Source organism: Amphiura filiformis, chromosome 1 (genome assembly GCF_039555335.1).
Source record: "Amphiura filiformis chromosome 1, Afil_fr2py, whole genome shotgun sequence".
Taxonomy (NCBI): Eukaryota; Metazoa; Echinodermata; class Ophiuroidea; order Amphilepidida; family Amphiuridae; genus Amphiura; species Amphiura filiformis.
This window is the reverse complement of record NC_092628.1, coordinates 5,351,223-5,369,506: the sequence shown is the minus strand read 5'-3', so window position 1 is coordinate 5,369,506 and position 18,284 is coordinate 5,351,223. Positions and strand designations below refer to the sequence as shown.

General features: G+C 38.2%; 1 protein-coding gene across 5 annotated transcripts in view; it reads left to right on the top strand.

Moving 5' to 3' along the window:
* The first annotated feature begins 964 nt into the window (after positions 1–964).
* Positions 965–18,284, top strand: part of LOC140150972 (ERO1-like protein alpha) — a 74,564-nt gene continuing 57,244 nt past the window's right edge. For all 5 annotated transcript variants that reach the window (XR_011858998.1, XM_072175271.1, XM_072174522.1 and 2 more), the window contains exon 1: positions 965–1,292. Coding sequence is in view for 4 of the 5 variants with exons in the window: in XM_072175271.1 (XP_072031372.1) it covers positions 1,122–1,292 (171 nt within the window). In the remaining variant the exon portion in view is untranslated. The remainder of the gene's footprint in view (positions 1,293–18,284) is intronic.

Genomic DNA, 18,284 nt, shown 5'->3' with positions numbered 1-18,284 from the left:
AATATTACATATATATGACTCATTTGTGTTGTTTGGAGCTATTGTGGCCCATCATGGTTGCAGAAAGAAATTACGCGTCCCGGTCCATCCCTTTTTAAAGGGGTTTTTATTATCCATAAAACGACACAGGATAGGATAGATAATTACTTTGACATCAATATGGTCCATATGATGAAGATTTTGATTCTTAGATCTGTTATCAACATGATATCACGCTGTTCAGTGGTCAAGGACCCCGGGTCAAAGACACTGAAATGACATACTTTTCTTCTGCTGACCATATGATGCTGTATAATATTATTGTTACATTTTAGGCCTATACCTAAAACTTTTGAAGTCATATTAATTCAAACATAACTTTGGTAATACTCACTCGTTTTCATTCGTTGAAACGGCAAAACATACTTACTTTTCCTTACACATCGAATTAAAATATTTTTAAAAAAATTCAACCACAAAACGTTTTAACAAAAAGTCATTCCAATACCAATAAACGTATAATATTTAAGCCATATATAATTCAAATATAACTTTGGAAATACTCACTCGTTTTCGTTCGTTGAAACGGCAAAACATAGGCCTACTTACTTTTCCTAACAAATCGAATTAAAATATTTTTAAAAAAATTTAACCACAAAAAGTAAAAAAAAAAAATCATTCCAATACCACTAAAATATAATCTCTTGAGTAAACTGACCCCAAACCTGAAACAGGTACCAGCCCCGAATGGGCTGGCGAAAACTTTTCATCACTGATGTCATCATCTGAGACGAATCATCATGCTGTCATTCACTCCTCTTCCTCCAGTCACTTGTCAACAAAGTATGTACACGTGTAAATAAATAAAGACAGAAGATGCGACAACCAGATTTTTAACCGAGCTTGCATCATCCCATGCAAAGATTGCATAGATGATTTACGTCTGCGTAGGAGTCTAATTTGAGAGGTCAATCCATCAGGGGTCACGTCAATTTGTTGTTCCAGGAAGCGGCTGCTTGTAGAATCGCACGTAAACATTTAATAAGCTTAAAATATTGTGTATTTTTAAACACATTTCCCCTCAAATTTATTTGAAGGTTTTGAAGAAGTACATGGTATACAGTTTGTCCGAGTGAAAGGAAATGTTGGTAAGCGGAGGAGCTAAAGCGACAGTGCTCGGGTTTCTGCTGGTCGCTGTGTGCTGTTTATGTGTTGGCGAGAGGTTAGAGGCGGCGGGGTCGGGCAGCAAAAGCAAGTTTGAGTCGACAGGCTATCGAGCAAAAACCAATCCTGTACATAGATGCTTTTGTGAGGTAAGCATGTATTTAATAGTTGCCATGTAGACATGCAGCTTTTGGAACATTTTAATGTTAAATAATGTGTGCACGTCAATGAAGTTTTCGTAAAAAATGTTAGCTTTTTTTACTGTCAGTGAGATATGACCTATCCATTGTACGTCGAACAACTGAATACATGCACAATGTGTGGACCAATATCTGAGTACATGCACAACGTGTGGACCAATATATTTTTGTAAACATTTTAGGCCTATAACAAAATGTATATTTTCGTACAATTGTACAACTATCGTTTCTACCCTATGACCTATAAAAGTTACCTGTTAATATCAAAGTGTCCGCAAAAAACTGGTCATCGCAAGTATCTTGATGCTGAAAACTTAACGATATTCATGCAGGGACAGGCTGAAAACCTTACCTCGATCGTAAAATCCAGCCCATGCATGTCATAAATAATTCATTATTTCATTGTGTAAATGTCACTGATTGTGTCCATGTATTGTTATTGCACCTGCGTAGAGCAGAAGTCATGCTGAATTTATACTCGATCGCTGGATCACCACGTGAATTCGCCTCTAAAAAAAAAAAAAAAAAAACCTCTACGACCAGGTTGTTAAGCATCGAGCACGCTGACTGGCTTAGCAATTATCAAAGTAGTTTTCTAAACCAATCAGGTTAGACATACTTTAGGCCTACTGGCGGGTCACATTAATTCATACCGTAAAAGGCCTGTCGCGTTCATTGATTGGCTTACGATTGCGATGAATGGTTTTTGCAACCAATCACGAAACGGGTTATAAATAAATAAGGCACCCGTCGGAAATTTTGTACACGTCCATGATGACGTCATGCCCAGTGCCACGAGGTAGCGGAGGCTTCGCTTTTCTCTAAAGCGAAAGCGAGTGGTATAAAGTCAGTTTCACAGCTGTGATTTATGGAGCATATCATAAAATCTCTGAGCACATCCACAGCGCATTTGACAGATAAAAATGACATTCGCAATTCTGAGCAACGGGATTCCATGAAATTGAAGATTATGTAAGTTATTCTACAGGATCGGTAATAATTAACAGCTGGTCTGCTGTATTTGAAGTGCATATTGAAGTTTGTAAGTTTGTGACTTCGTATGTTACATATGTGCAATAGATATTACAGGAAGCTTAAATTGTCACGCTTTCCTGCAATTTGTCTGTCGCTTACGAAAGTTATTTGGAGTTCAAGGCACGTCACACCGAGTGTGTCGTGGCCTCGCTGGGCATAGATATGACCTAGTCCGAATAATCAGACCCAGAACAAAATATTAATTTCTGACATGATCTTGTTCTGGGTCTGAACTGTCTCCATTCGAAATCTTGATGGCAAAGTGGACAAAAGAAGCACATGGTCCCACTTCACAGTTTTTTAATCCCCTATTTATGTTGCGTGAATCACTCTATTGTGGACCATCCTTTTGATACTTGAGTATTTGGACAAGCGGAACAGTTTTGACAGGCCCTTTGTCTACCTCTCTGTATGTAAACAAACGAGGAGCCTCGCCGAATACGAAAGTCAGCGTAATAGTGCGACACTAGATAATCATATGACCCAGTTGTAGCAACTACAAATTTCGAACGTTTGAGGACTTGTTCTCAAATTAAGTTGTAGAAGGTGCCATAGGGTGAACAGTGTTAATTGTACCTCTCCACTGGTTGCCAGAGTCAAGATTCATCAACTCAAATTTCTCGGCCATATACTGCGTCTTGAAGACGAGCCTGTGAAAGAATATGCCCTTTATATTCCACCACATGGGAAACCGGGTCGGCTGTGCACACTGTACTTACAGTATGTCCAGCACCTCTTGGGAGATACTGAAGGGATGTTGCAGCCAAACAAAATTGTTTCGCTTGCCCAAGATCGCAATAGTTGGAGAAAGCCGACTGATGATGATGATGATGATGATAAATGTCGTGTGCTCACCTGTGTTTTCATATTATATTTTGTGGTAAAAAATGATTGCAAATGTGTAATTTGCAGTCATTTTTGGAGCAACGATTTCTGCGTACCGACGGCTAAGTGTGTACATGTAAATGCACATTAAACACATGTAGGCCTATAGGCCTACACAGTAGGGCCTACCTGTTGGAGCTCCCGGTCGGAGCTGGGAGTTTCAATTATTGGAATTGGATATGACCCCTTTTAATTTTGAGCCGAAAAACTGAGGTAAAGCGAAGTCAAAGAAAACTGAAATTTACCACCAGCGCAGATGTTGCCAATTAATGCATATGTCACTCCTTCGGTTGTGCTACTGCACGGGCCTTTGAATTTGATGTGTGTGACTCCGACTAGATTTTGAATTTGAATGCAATCTTCTCTACTCTAGCCTCAAATGTGAAGCTATCAGTGAGCATATTCGTGGCTAGACTTCTCAACTCCACATACATGACGTATGGCTATGGGTATTTAATAGAGTGCATCAAACTAATGGGCATGTGTTTTTGTAATGTTCTGATTCATTGATTGTATTTTGCAAACTCAGAAAAGTTTGTGAAATGAGATTCAAAAGGGGGTGTTTTCAAAGTTCGCCGACAAGCATAAGTACCAGTGGATACATGAGTGCTGGAAGCGCCGAAGCGGGCATCCAAATCATGAAATATAAACATATCAACAAATAACATGCGTTGCAAAAAATGTCACCACTGATCTACCGAAAAACGAGTGCTTTGGACTCATGTATAAAGTTGATTTTGATGTTTGCTCTGTGGATATGCGTGTTTGCACACATTTTCTTCAAGTTTCCTATACATGCATCCCTCAAATTTGAGTAATTGTTGCACAGGCTTAACATGCACAGTTTACCTATAGGCACGATCCTGGAACCTAGGATTGATTGCAGATATCAGAACCGGGGATGGTCCCCCTTCTTTTTTCAAATAGTAACGTGCACAGTGTTCGACTCTTCCTGTTCTCTTCCTCGGGCCCGTAGCCTGTGAAAATCTGTGCGGGCCTGCTAAAAGCATTTGGCCTGTAGAAATTCTGGCTGCACATGTATCGATAAATTTATTGCGGCATGAGCACGGGTTGTCATGATCACATGTGATTACTGCAAAACTTACCTTCTTGTGAATAAAATGTTCAATAAAATACTACAAAATGAAGTATGTGTACGTGTGTGTTCCTTAATTATTTATAAATATCCATTTGGTGTTATTATGATTTTCCGTCAACTTCTCCATTCACAGTCAATTTGTAAACAAATCAGGCCATGACAAATTGCCTGTTCGATAGCCTGGGGCAACCATTTTTTTGTTGGGCTATTAAAACTCTGGAGAGCTATGCATGATCGGGCAAGACTATAAAATTAAAATCAATTAAGGCTTGATGCAAAGAAAAAATCTATCCCAGTGCCCTTAACGCCTCAAGCCGAGGCTAGATTGCACAGTGACTGTGTGTGACAAATATTGATAGCATGGGAGCTTTGAAACATGCAGATTTTTCTTTGGCCATGCATATATGAAACATACATCTTCTTCTTCTTGCGTATGTCAGGAAGAAACAAGATATAAAAGCCAAAACATAAATTTCATTAAATTTCAAGCCCAGTACGCATCAACCAGTCCCTGGTGGCTTCATCGACTTCAATCAGGCCGGAGATACCATTCGGTGGTCTATGGAGGTGACAGGATGAGATGATGTGGTCGGCTGTTTGTTCCCCACTACCAAGACTTTTCGCAAGCTGGGCTTTCCTTTAAGCCCTATTGGAACAGGTTGGCATTGAAGCGCCCAACTCCACTTCTCAGGCGGTTTAATTTTGTCCAAGCAGACCTGGGTAGATTGAAGCCTGGGATGGTGTCTGTTGGGTCTGTGACAAAGCGCTGGAGTGGTGAGGAAGACTGAAGCCATTGGTCTTTCCATGCCTTAGCTGTCCAGTCCTTGGCTGTCTGGTTAGGCTGTGTCGTCTTCATCAAGACTATTGCTTGCTGAGCAAACGGCTTCCTGGATACCAATCTCCTGCTTTCCCCTCACTGTTCCTAGCTCTTGACAGGGTGTCATGAAGGAGGTGTCCTGGTTCTTCAGAACGTAGTGCTATAGCTACGGAGGTTGCTTTCCTTCTGATGTCCGGTGGAGGGATTCCTGCTAAAACCGGAAGCTGTTCGGTTGGAGTTGGTCGCAGACATCCTGACACAGTGCGCATTGCTTCATTTAGACCAGTGTCTACCTGGTGGGTGTGGTGGCTCCTGCTCCATACTGGTGCACAGTATTCTGCTGGTGCGTATACCAAGGCCAGGGTTGATGTTCTGAGGGTCTTGGCGCTTGCTCCCAGCTGGTGCCGGCTAGGTGACGAATCAATGCGCATCTTGCTGTGACCTTGTCCCTTAGATTAACCAAGTGCTGCCGGTAGGTGAGGGCTCTGTCCAGTTTCACTCCTAGGTATGTGGGGCAAGCCTCAAGTTCAGTCGCTTTGACTTGATGGTTACATTGAGTTCTCGGTTGGCTTCCCTGTTGTTGAGATGGAAGGCAGAGGAGACAGTCTTAGCAACACTCAGCTTGAGCCGCCATTGGTAGAGGTAAGTATCTAGGGTGTCCATATCTAGGCTGAGCGCTCTCTCAATTGTGTCCCAAGAGTTGCTCGACTTCAGGATTGCCAGGTCATCTGCGTATCCATACTTCTTAGCAATGGTATTGGGCAGGTCATGGATGTAGATGTTGAATAAGAGGGTGCTAGGACGGAGCCCTGTGGCACACCGTTCCTCAGACTGCGTGGTCTACTAGCTTGGCCGTGGCTGGTCTTAAGAATGAAGTTGCGGTTCGAGATTAGCTGCACGATGAAGGACACCATCCGTCTGTCTGGTATGAGCTTGAGGAGTTTGCATATCAGGCCTCTATGCCAAACGGTGTCGTATGCTGCTGTCAGATCTACAAATACAGCACCAGTCTTCTGGTTCCCTTCAAAGCTGTCTTCGATGTCTTGGGTGAGGAGGGTGACCTGGTCCACTGTTGATCTGCCCGAGCGAAAACCGGCCTGCTCGTGAGGGAGCTGTGGGTCTACAATCGGGTTGATACGGCTATGGATCAGGCGCTCCAGTAGCTTGTAGGGGATGCAGAGAAGAGAGATTGGACGGTAGCTCTTAGGGTCATCCTTTGGCTTATTAGGTTTGGGCAGTGCGATGACAGTTGCCTTGCGCCAAATCTTTGGTATCTTGCATCGTTTCATACAGGATGACAGGAACTTGCATAGCCAGTTGGTTGCAGCAGAGCCAGCATGATGGAGGAATTCTGGGTGGATACTGTCTGGTCCAGGTGCCTTACCTGCTTTGAGTAGTTTCAAAGCATCTTCTACTTCCTGCATGGTGTAATCGCTGCAGAGATCGGAGGTGGATGGCATCTTCCAAAGATTGGACACTTCCTTCTTGACCCGCCTGGAGTGATCACGGTCAGGGTTGGTGAAGCGGCCGTTGTTCACAAGTACGCTGGCGATGGCGTTCGCAGTTACTGGACACTTTCCGGCATTTGGTGTTGATCTGCCTGTCAGGCGGTTGACGGTTTGCCAGGCATACATGACCAGCTGTAACAAACCCGGAACAAGTCGCTAGGCATGTTTTTGAGTTATAGGCCTTTAAAGATGACATGAATCCCCTTTAAAAAAAAAATCAAATTTTGGCATTGTTAATTTCATGGTTTTTACTGTGGGACTAAGTGGACTTTCAAATCCTTGAAGTACTTATTAAAAGAGGCTTATTTTTCAATAATTAACAATTGAACTATAATCCCTATCCTGTGTAAGGCAGGAAACTAATTAGTCCTTTACTCAGAATAGCAATTTGGCAAAAATATCACATAGTTCCATTTACAAAATTATCCATATCTTGAAAAGTATTGATGCTGTAGGCTACAGTATATAATTTTGGTATCATTTTAAAGCTTTTTGTCTAGTGCTTACATTTCATACAATTATGTCAAAAATGTGACTTGTTCCTGGTTTTGTCAAAACGGGTCATATAGGATTGCTACTTTCCTAAAATGACATCTTGCCAATACCATTCAGGAATTCAACAAGGGTGTTGCAAATTTACTTTGACTCATTTCCTTTTCATATGTACAGTGGTACACAACTGTTTGCCAAGGTGATGGATGAATGGGCAACTTATTTTAGTCCTGCCTAAACTAGTAGTAGTAAAGTATATATGCTATTTGCATGAAGCTTACAAAATGTATTAATTTACCCAGTAGGCACATTAGTGTGAAAATATTTGTTGCACAACATTGTGAATAGTCTTTTGTCATTTACAAATTAACATGTACAATTTCTGTTTAGATTTGATCTTTTAAAAAAGATAAATAGGCTATCAAAAGTAGAAAAAAATTGAAATACATATACATATATTCAGAAGTTTCAATAAAATGGCAAAATAATGATTAAAAATGCAAAATGAATTTCTGACGCGACACACGGTCACCGGGAAACTCTTTTTTCACAAGCTTGAAAATGACTTCACATGTGTACCTGTCATTTGCAGCACTGCTATTGTACAGTGTAGTTAGCATTCTTGGTTGAGGTGGTATGAAAGTATTTAGATGCTTGAGTATCGCGGCGTAGTATATACCTTAAAGTGTTTGATGAAGTGAGCCATCTCTTGTTGAATCATATTAACTCGCCGGCATCTTCAAGTCAATCCACCTCAACTCTGGGCCCTGTATTAGCTCTCACATCATTGTACATGAACTTGGGATTCAAAGGAGAAAGGCTTTTCATGCCAGCAATGAATGAAAAAAATGAGGGATGAACTAATAGCAGATGGTTATCAAGTATGGATGAATGTAGATCAATGATAAGTAAAATTGGGAGGAAAATCAGTTTATTGATTTTTATCAATATCAATATTAAGTGGCCAACATATGGGTTGGTTTTTTAGCTCTCAGTACTTGATTTAAGATTTGTTTAATTAATAGAAACTGATTTAACTGTGCCCGATGACTAAAAACAAAATGATATCATCCACTCATCACTGCTCATCCTACATGTGGAAGATGTAAAATGTAACATTCTTGGTTACCAAATGTTTACCAACTGTTGCTTGATACAATATACCGAGACAGAGGTATAATCTCATTTTCAGAATTGCATCTTCCTTCAGGCATTACTTAAATAACGTTTGGTACCATAATTTTATATATATCAGTGTGCTGAAATTTGCTAGTTTTAGATACTGAATCATTCTAGTATCTATGACACTTTTTTAAATGTTTCCCTGACATCACTGCTCAAACTATTAGATCTAGTGTGCAAGCACTTCTTGAAGGTCACAAACTTTTTTCTGGGATTCAGTGATCATGATCATAATTATGCCTGATTTAATTTTGTGGTTTTTTTGTGTGATATTCATAATATCTAAAAATAATCTAAAAATATTAATTGGAAAAGGTTCCACAAATTCCACATTTTATTTTGAACACCTTTCAGAAAGTTTATGAAAATTCAGTCCTAAAACATCACTACCCCAGGGATGCATTTTTGTGCAGGTACATTGTCATGAGATTGGACAGAACCAAAGATGGCCTAGATATTTCAGTGTGTAAATCCTCTCTAATGTGATTCTAGTCTGTTTACAGCATCTGTTTTGTTTAAAAGTGTGTGCTTAGAACAAATAACAAAACTAACTTGGTTTTGATTTTATTACTGTTTAGGGACCATTCACAAACACTTGTTGGGGGGGGTGATGCAAAATGGGGGGCCTTAAAAGTTTTGACCCTCCTAAGGGAGGGGGGCTGAAAAATACACCACAAATTTTCCTGGGCAAAGGGGTCCCGAAAAATTTTCGCAATTAATTTTTTTTTGCATCAGCCCCCTCTAACAAGTGTTTGTGAAGGGTCCCTTTAATACTAATATGCATTGAATGCAAGTAAAGTAGTTCTATATGCAGCTGGAATTGACGCTTGAAATATGAAATTAATGAAAATGCCTTTTATGTTTTCTAAACACACAAAACACCATCACATGCAAATAAGAGATTTCAAGAGATGGTGGTATTACAAACACAGAGTATACGATCCACACACAAGGTGTTCAGCATGATTTAACACTCTCCCGCATTTTACCAAACCTAACTATCCATAACAAGCTCTTCTCTAACTTTTTCTATCCTTCAATATTAACAGGTTTATTGCAAAAAATCAACATCACATAATATAATCCTACCAACTATTAACAAAGAAAGATGCAGCAATGCTCTTCAAGTAAACAGTTTAGAGCAATTCCATTGCAAGAAATACACAATTACCACTTAAATCTCCATTAATTTTCTTAATGAACACAACATTTATCATCCATCAATTAAGAAAATATATCTTTCAACTGGAGCACATCAGGTTTGCCTGCACAATTCCTATTTTAAAGGAATTTTTATTTATCTGCTAGATATCTACTATACATCTTACACACCTACATTCATTCAACATGTTCAATTGTGAACTATTTTCAAATTTGCTTTTATACTTGATGTATAATGTACGGTAACATAAAACTTGTCCATTATCAACAGCATTACCACTCCAGGCTACAAATTGTCATACTCAACATGTAATTGATGTGATCAGTCAGCTTTTAGCAAATGCACTGAAGATTTATAAATTGATTGACAATTATATCTTCTGCTAAATGAGACAGGATTTTGCCATTTCAATTATACTGATGAATGTGTTGACTAAATTATCCGTCCTTCCCACACATAAACACAGCCTCATTTTTCAAAATAATCTATATACAAGAACTGTCTTTGAAAAAATACAATGCCATCTATAGAACTCTTTGATTCATAAGGAAAAAAAATAAAGTTTTGTCTGACTCAAAGCTCATGAGTAGTTTGAAAACAAATGCGAAATGCAATTTTTTTTTAAATTCCCGACTTGGTATTTTTATTTTTTTGAGAGAAAAAAATCAGATTTTCGCCAAATTTTTCCGGAAAAAATAAATTTGGTTTTTTTGAAATAAAACAAAATTTCCATTTTTGCGGCAATTTTGTGCAAAATCGGTTGATTTTCCCCTGAAATTCACTTTGCCCCTAAATGCCTCCCCGAAAAAAATTCCTGGTGCCGCCACTGACTATTATAGACCGCCTGACCATAATATATATCCTTTGAAATAAGAGTGTAAATACATGAAATTGATGTCTTCCATCAAGACACCTGTCCATCTCAGCAAGGGTTGATTGCAATCAATCTTCCTTACCTAGATGACAAGCGCTAGAAGTACCCTTAGTTACTTAATAGTAAGTCCATGCCTCCTATTTGCCCAACTATTGATTTTTCATCTTATATTTTAACAAGAAATTATAAAGCACTAAGGCTGGCATTTTCGGGCGGGTAAACGGGTACCGCCCAAGATTACATTACCCGGGTAGGAAATACCCTCCCCGGGTACCCGAAATTCAATTTTTTTTTTTTTTTTAAGTTTTTTATTTTTTCGGTTTTGTAGTGTCCTTGGACCTAGACCTAAATGCTAGGATCATTCATGGTTGACCTAAAAAAAAAAAAAAAAATAAATTTCAAGATGTTTTGTATTTTTAATATGAAAATTGATAATTTGTATTCATGTCATAGTCTATTAATGATTTCAAAATGCATTGATCTTCATGCTGTTTTTGGCCATTAATATGTTTGTTACAATAACAAAAATTTTTGAAAAGTTTTTTCTCTCTCTTGCTCTTCTTGTTTACTCTTTCACACAGTCTCTTTCTCGCCCTCACTCTCATGTTCTCCCACTCTTCCACATTCCCTTCCACTTAATCTCTTTTATTTGTTCTGTTCTTGTATTCAGTGTTCGAAATATGCCTCAAAAAGTTACAGGCCAGCCGGGCTTGATCTTAGACAGTTACCGGCCAGCCGGGCCGGCAACTAGATGCCAGTCAGAAAAGTTACCGCCAGGCCAAAAAGTTACAGGCCAGTGGCGCTGACCGCCCTATTTGAATGCTGCTTGTATTACATTTAGTATTGGTTATGATGGTAAAGTCAATTGAACTGTTGTGATACCAATGTTCCTGCTAAAGCTGTGCGGTGCGCAGTTGGTGCAGGACTTGGCCAGAATTGCCGCAAAGTCAAAAACCCTTGGGCCAAAAATCTCAATAAATAGTCAAGATGATCATTTTATCATTAGGCGGAGGCGCCGTATTTACTGTTAGCTTTGGATATTTAATTATTTTCTTTATTTTTCACCCGGGTAAGTCGGTGGAAAATAAAGGAAATAATTAAATGTACAAGGCTAACACTAAATATGGTGCCTTCGCCTAATGGGAACACAAGGACAGACATGGTTGTTGGACTTATGGGATGTTCCAGTTAAAATCCATACACCCCTTATGGAAGACATGACCTTAATCTCCCATACAGGGGTGTAGACTTCATGGAGTCACCCATTCAGGTAACCCCATTGGAAATTCACACTCCCTGTTTGGAAGAGTAAGGTCAATAGAGGGTGTATGTAGCTTTTTTTCAATCAAGTCAGATAAGATTGACTATAGTATTAGAGTAGCTGCCAATCATTCAAGTCTCTGTTCATTTATAAAATAATGTGATACGAGAGAAAAACAAGATCGCTTTTGAAGCAAAAGTTGCAAACTGACGTGGTCACCATGAACAATGCATTGAGATGGCCATTAGCTGTCATTAGTCAACTCACTAGAGATGAACAAATAACAGATCACTCATCAGCTAAGTGACCATTTAACTTGTCCATATTAATTTGGGATAACAGTGTCTTATCTCTCCCAGAACACTCCCAGATTGTCATGCTTGTGTCCATCATAAATTGATCATATCCCTAGCCTCCTATAACCTGCTATTATGTGTATAACTTGCTAGGATGTATATAAAATGGCTTATTTATATCCGTCAATGCACCATATGTGACCCGTTCTGACAAAACCAGGAACAAGTCGCATTTTTGACATTTGATTTTCTTTTATGGGAATGTCATATTTTAAAGGCCTGTAACTCAAAAACCTGTCTGGCGACTTGTTTGAGGTTTTGTTGGAGCTGGTCACATACATTTCTTCTTTCTTGTGTTTCTTTTCACATCTCTTTCTCATCATTTCAACTATGTGCTCTTCATTACCTCTCTCCCTTTCCCCTTCTCCCTTCCCCCAGGCCTCCTCTCTCTCTTATACGCTCTATCAAATGCCCAAGCTGTGTCACTTACATGACTACAATCAGAAGTAAAACTTCCAAGAAAAAACAAAACAAAAATATTCTTTTTGTCATTTCACCATAATCCCTGAACAAATCTTTGAAATACGAAATAAATATTATTTCGTTTTAGACTACATGGGATACACATAAACAATATGTGACGTGTCATGTCAAAAGGAGACACTTTTGGGCAGGTTATCAATTTTGAGGTTTTTACCTATCTTAAATTAAGAGACATTTTTCTCCACAACGCCATTTTCCCCAATGAAATCGGACATTCCTAAGCGAAGATATTGAGTTCGTAAGTTATAGTATTATAAAGTTGGAAATTGAGATATTGGTCTTTAAAAGTATTATTGACAATGTTGAGAGTAAGAATTACCTTGAAAAATGTATCAAAAAATACAAGACGCCAGTTATATTCCGGTCTGAAACTATCACACAATATTTTTAACATTAATAACATCACAAATTTGCAACAAACCCAAATTGAAAAACCCAAATTGAGAAAAAATCACCCGGGCAGATTTTTGGCTATTTCTCCTTTTACGATCCTGCCCAAAAGTGTCCCCTTTTGACATGACATGTCACATATGTCAATAGGCAATTTGCAATTTTCCAAAAAAGCAAGTATCATGCATAGTAAAACTTCAAGTGAAAGTAAAACTTCCAAGTAAAAACTTCAGATGCCATATTCTTTTTGTCATTTCGCCATTATCCCTGAACAAATCTTTGAGATACGAAATAAATGTTATTTCGTTTTGGACTACATGTGACACACGTACACAAGATGTCAATAGGCAATTTGCAGTTATCCAAAAAAGCAAGTATCGTGCATAGATGCATGTAGATACACCCTTTTAGTATCACCAATACTATCCATAGAAAGAAGTTATCAATACTGCAGAACGTTCAATAACATCATACATAACGCATGTAGATACACCCATTTGAGCATCGCTGATTCTGAAGTCGTTATCAATAATGCTGAACAAGGGAGTAAAACCACAACGTAATGCACGTAGTCCCTAGTTTGGGACAAATAAGGTATTTATCCACCAGTTGGCTTATACTTATTTCATTTGATGGGAGGTCGATCAGCGAGTCAGTTTGCCCATAACCATACAGATGAGTAGCTTGAGTAGCTACAGTGGCGTCTTGTTGTGATTGAAGCCTTATGGACTGATTGCCTGTTATCATTGTGTTTGAGGAGTTGTGTGCAGCATTTTCATGTTGGGATTGATTGTGTTGCTGGGATATAAGTTTGTGAAACAGACAACAAAGGTAGCAGCTACTTGATCATGTTTATCTGCTGGTAGCAATATGTAAATGGTTTATATGGCTAATTGAAAAATTTGCACATCTTGAATTTTAAAAGACGTACTTCTGTCAACTGATGATAGACTTTTGTGATTGAAAACATTACCTGCTGGATAAGTTTTAATCTACTCAAGATAGTATGTTGTAACAGAAGCTGTGGTGCATTTTGAAAGTTTAATAGCAAGTTTGAATTACTTACGATTTAAGATTACGGAAGATGTATTTAGTAAACTGTCAATCTTGAAAGAAGACATCAGAAAATCCAGTTACCTATACTGAGGATATTACATTGAAAACAAAGTGTTGCTATCTACTGAAGACAGCAAATCTCAAACTGTCATCTACTGCAGATATCAGACATTAACTGAAAATGATTGTTGTAACATATTCCATAAAGCAATATTTACTCATTTTGAAGGAGGATAAATAGAGTATCAACTGAGGATATAGCATTGAAAACAAAATGTTGCTATCTACTGAAGATAGCAAATAAGCGAATATCAAAATGTCTTCTACTGCATATATCAGACATTAACTGAAAAATGATAGTTGCAGTGTTATATTCTATCCAGCAATATTGATTAATTTTGAAGGAGGATAAAGAGAGTATCACCTGTTGGCAGTGTATAACCTGGGATTGTAACACAATCTTCAAGGTGTTATGGACTTTAAGTGTAACATGTGGTTTTGACATATTGCCCTACTGGGACATCCTTTTGGACAACAATATTGATGTACAATATTGCTTACTCGAACTTACTTCTGGTAAACATGGTATATTGTATCTGACAGCCTTTTTGGGTTATGATTTCAGTTCATAACCTTAAGAGTTACAAGGTAACATAATAACTCTAAAATAAAATGATTGAAGTTTCTCTTATGGACATAGTATTGAACTGCTTTATACAAAGATATGCTGCACATTTTGCAATTGGCTTGCAGAGTGGATAAAGTATATTTTGACTTGGTTGTCACTTTGGAGTCTGCTCACATCTCGTGCATTATATACAGGGTACTTTAAATGTTCATGTGAACTTTACTCAGGGATATCTAGTTGAAGAGCATATATTGGTGACAAGTGCATTGAACATTAATGAGCTTACCTTGAACTAGCCTATGGCTGATTCTCAACACGTTTCATAGAGTTGGCATTTGTCAACACTCTGCAGTGAGTAACTTTGAAAATCCTGGATCACGGTTTTATTGACTCAAGCTTTTTACATTGCATTTTGTCATAATTTGTTTGAGAAAGGAACCATGGGCATTTTGATCACAGTCTATGTAATGGCTTGTGTTTTCAAGTACTCATCATGGATGCCCTTTTGACTGTTTTACCATAAAACCACAACCTTTCAGAAATACCAGGACATATCTCATTGGTAACTAAATTTGCTATCTACTCAAGACAGCACCTCTTCTGGCAGTAGCCTATCATACTTACTTTTAATTTTTTGATACACACTAACTGATAGTGATGTTTCGATTTTGTGTGAAGCACAATGTAAACTTTGCTATCTACTCAACACAGGATATAGCTTTCAACCATATAGATTCCGTTCAGGCTATTTTTTCATTGATGTATTGTTGAACACCATTTCTGTGATAATACTTGAACTACAAAATGGGCACTGCTTGTTCTGGAGCCAGGACTGTAAAGGTGAATATACATACTGGAGGTGAAGGCAATGGTAGTGCAGGAAATAAACCATCGGGAAGTTGGATGGTTGGCAGTGAGGCTATTGATGTCCAACCATCCAGAGAATCTTCTAATGTTAGTAAAACAGGACCTAGGACTGACCCTAGTGGTACACCAAACAAAGGAATAGCTGCCAAAGGTGTGGATATGCTGTTAGGAGTTTTACAGAGAAATGCAAATGTTTTTGTATCAGGGAATATTAATAATAGCCATCAAGGGAAGAGTTCAGAATCATCATCAGGAGATGCTCACAAGAAACAACTTGTTACTCATGAACAAAGTGAAAGCAATACAAAAGTTCCTCGAACTCAGAATAACAAATCCCATACCTCGGGAAGGAAATTGAGTTCACCAGAAGGGAAGATTATCGTTACGGGTAATGGGAGTTACCGTAAGAACAAACACGCACATGTAAAAACAACAGTCTCAGGAGAATTTTCTAAGAGAAAACCAAAGAAAGAGAAAGGAGTACATGCAAAGAATGGGCAAAAATGTGGCGGAGGAGATGAAGAGAAAGGAGTACATGCAAAGAATGGGCAAACATGTGGCGGAGGAGATGCTAGTACTTCACAACACAGCAATAGTAATGATAAAGTTGAGATATTGACTGGACGATCTCATTTAGCATCAAAACAAATTGACAAAACACCAGTTTTGGTGACTGATGATGATGATAAAGGCAAAGTGGAACAGACTAAATCACAGGCTTCCTCAGCAAATGAAACAAACTTGCCAGAAGCAGGGAATAACCCAAACCACACAACTGATAATATACTGATTTTCACTGCTGATGAATCACATTTACATCTTCCTGAGAGTGACTTACAAGCAAAGGCAAAAGTAGATCAGCACTATGTCACTGACACTGACACATTTCTTGCCAATTTGAAAACTAAATCCGATGCCAAGAAAGCAGCGGCATATAAATTCCAAATGGGTCCAACTTGCACCTGTAGTTCATGCACTACTCCTTCTTCAGATGAAGTAAGTTTGAAATCCAAGCAAATGTCGGATGATGCTCTGTTTGCAACTTTTAGTGGCAAGTTTGAAGATCCTGTATCAGGAATCAGGCGATCCAAATCTGATATGTTTCACATGCCCAGTTATGACTACTCATGGATGAAGGTATTCACATTAATTTTCTAAATATGTGCACAGTCAGTATGCCACGGCATTGTATTCATATCATTAAACACTTTTTGCACCTGTACCTACCATGCTCCTTAAAACTAAACCTTACCCTGAAATTGTATGTTATTAATCTGCAATCGAAATCTTAAACCCATTTCTAAAGTTCTCTAACTAATCCATAGACTAGTAATACTATACAGACAGTTCACAAACTGGCAAAGTCCAGCATCATAAGGGCCAATGTTCTGGATGGGTGGGTGCTTGGTTGGAATGCTTGTAACCCCAGACAAACAGTTACCTAGACCTCTGACAGCCCATCCCTAACCGCAGCATTATGAAGCCACATATCCATGGTGCACACAGTTTCACAGGGTGTTAGTGGGCAGAGAAATGTAAACTCCTCATCGGGTATAACAAGTGTGTTATTTCTGTGCCGTTAACGCCCTTAACAAGTTGCACGGAGAAGCGTGCATAGATGCTAACATGTGAACATTTATATTTTTCATACGCTTTCCATGACCTTCATTACAATGTTGATACTCTTATAGGGACTAAGATTTTATATAGAGCTGCCATTTTATCAGTAGGCTTGACACCCTGTTGTCTTGTTGTACTGTTAGTCTCATTTTTTACATACAAGAATGGGAACAGACAAATATACATGAACTTGCCCCAGAGCTAGGCAATGCTTATAAATCCTACATGAAGGTGCAGGTGCAAAGAGTATTCAATCCACTGTGTTCATTTCACTACATATGCACAACTCACTATATCTTCATGTTGTGTATAAAATATTAACTTCATCAATGATTTTCATCATAATTATTACCAATTTTTTTGTTTTATGATTTTTAAAATTCAACCTCATGGAATGAATGTTTATTGCTAGTGTCTGTTATGTTTATAAATGTGTACTGAATAAGTTGTTGATATCAATCAAATCATCACTTGCATTGGTATTGGTTTTACTGCACACAAAAAGTATCTTTACACCAATAAAGCAAAAGTGATTTCTAAAATGTACTACCAAATAAAGTGGTTGACTGGTCCATAGATAGATGATTTTGTCTATAACCTTATTTCAAATTCACATTCGTTTCCATACATTTAATTTCTCTTTCTTTTATGTTTGTTTGGATGAAGATTATTTGATTGTTGCTGTATCTCTCTCCATTTCTCTCTCTCTCTGTCACGCTCACTTTTTATCGTAAAATCAATTTTTCTCACACACTCTCTTGCTTCTGATATCGATCCCGCCATTTAACATTCTCAAACATTAAATACCCTTGTCTTTCACCTATACCTCCCCTTCACTCTCTCTTCCCTCATTTTCAAATCTTACAGTTCTACATCTCTATGTTATCCATGCATTTGTAAAGTCAATACTAACATACATCCTTTCTCTACAACATTTACAATGTGTTTTCTGGGTTACATGCACTTAAACTTTATGGGAAGCTTACTGTTCAGGACTACATCTCTGCTCCCACTGCATTAATTGCCCCCTCCCCATATTTTTTTGTTTTGTCATAACATGATTGATCAATGTTGGTAAATGTTCTCTGTTTGCAACATTAAAGATCCTTTTCAATGAAAACGTTTATAGAATTGTTTGACGTACTAATTATACTGTCATCAAAATGGTAAATTTAAAAACATTTGAAATTATATGCCAGCAAAGGTGAAAATAAGTGGGAGACAGG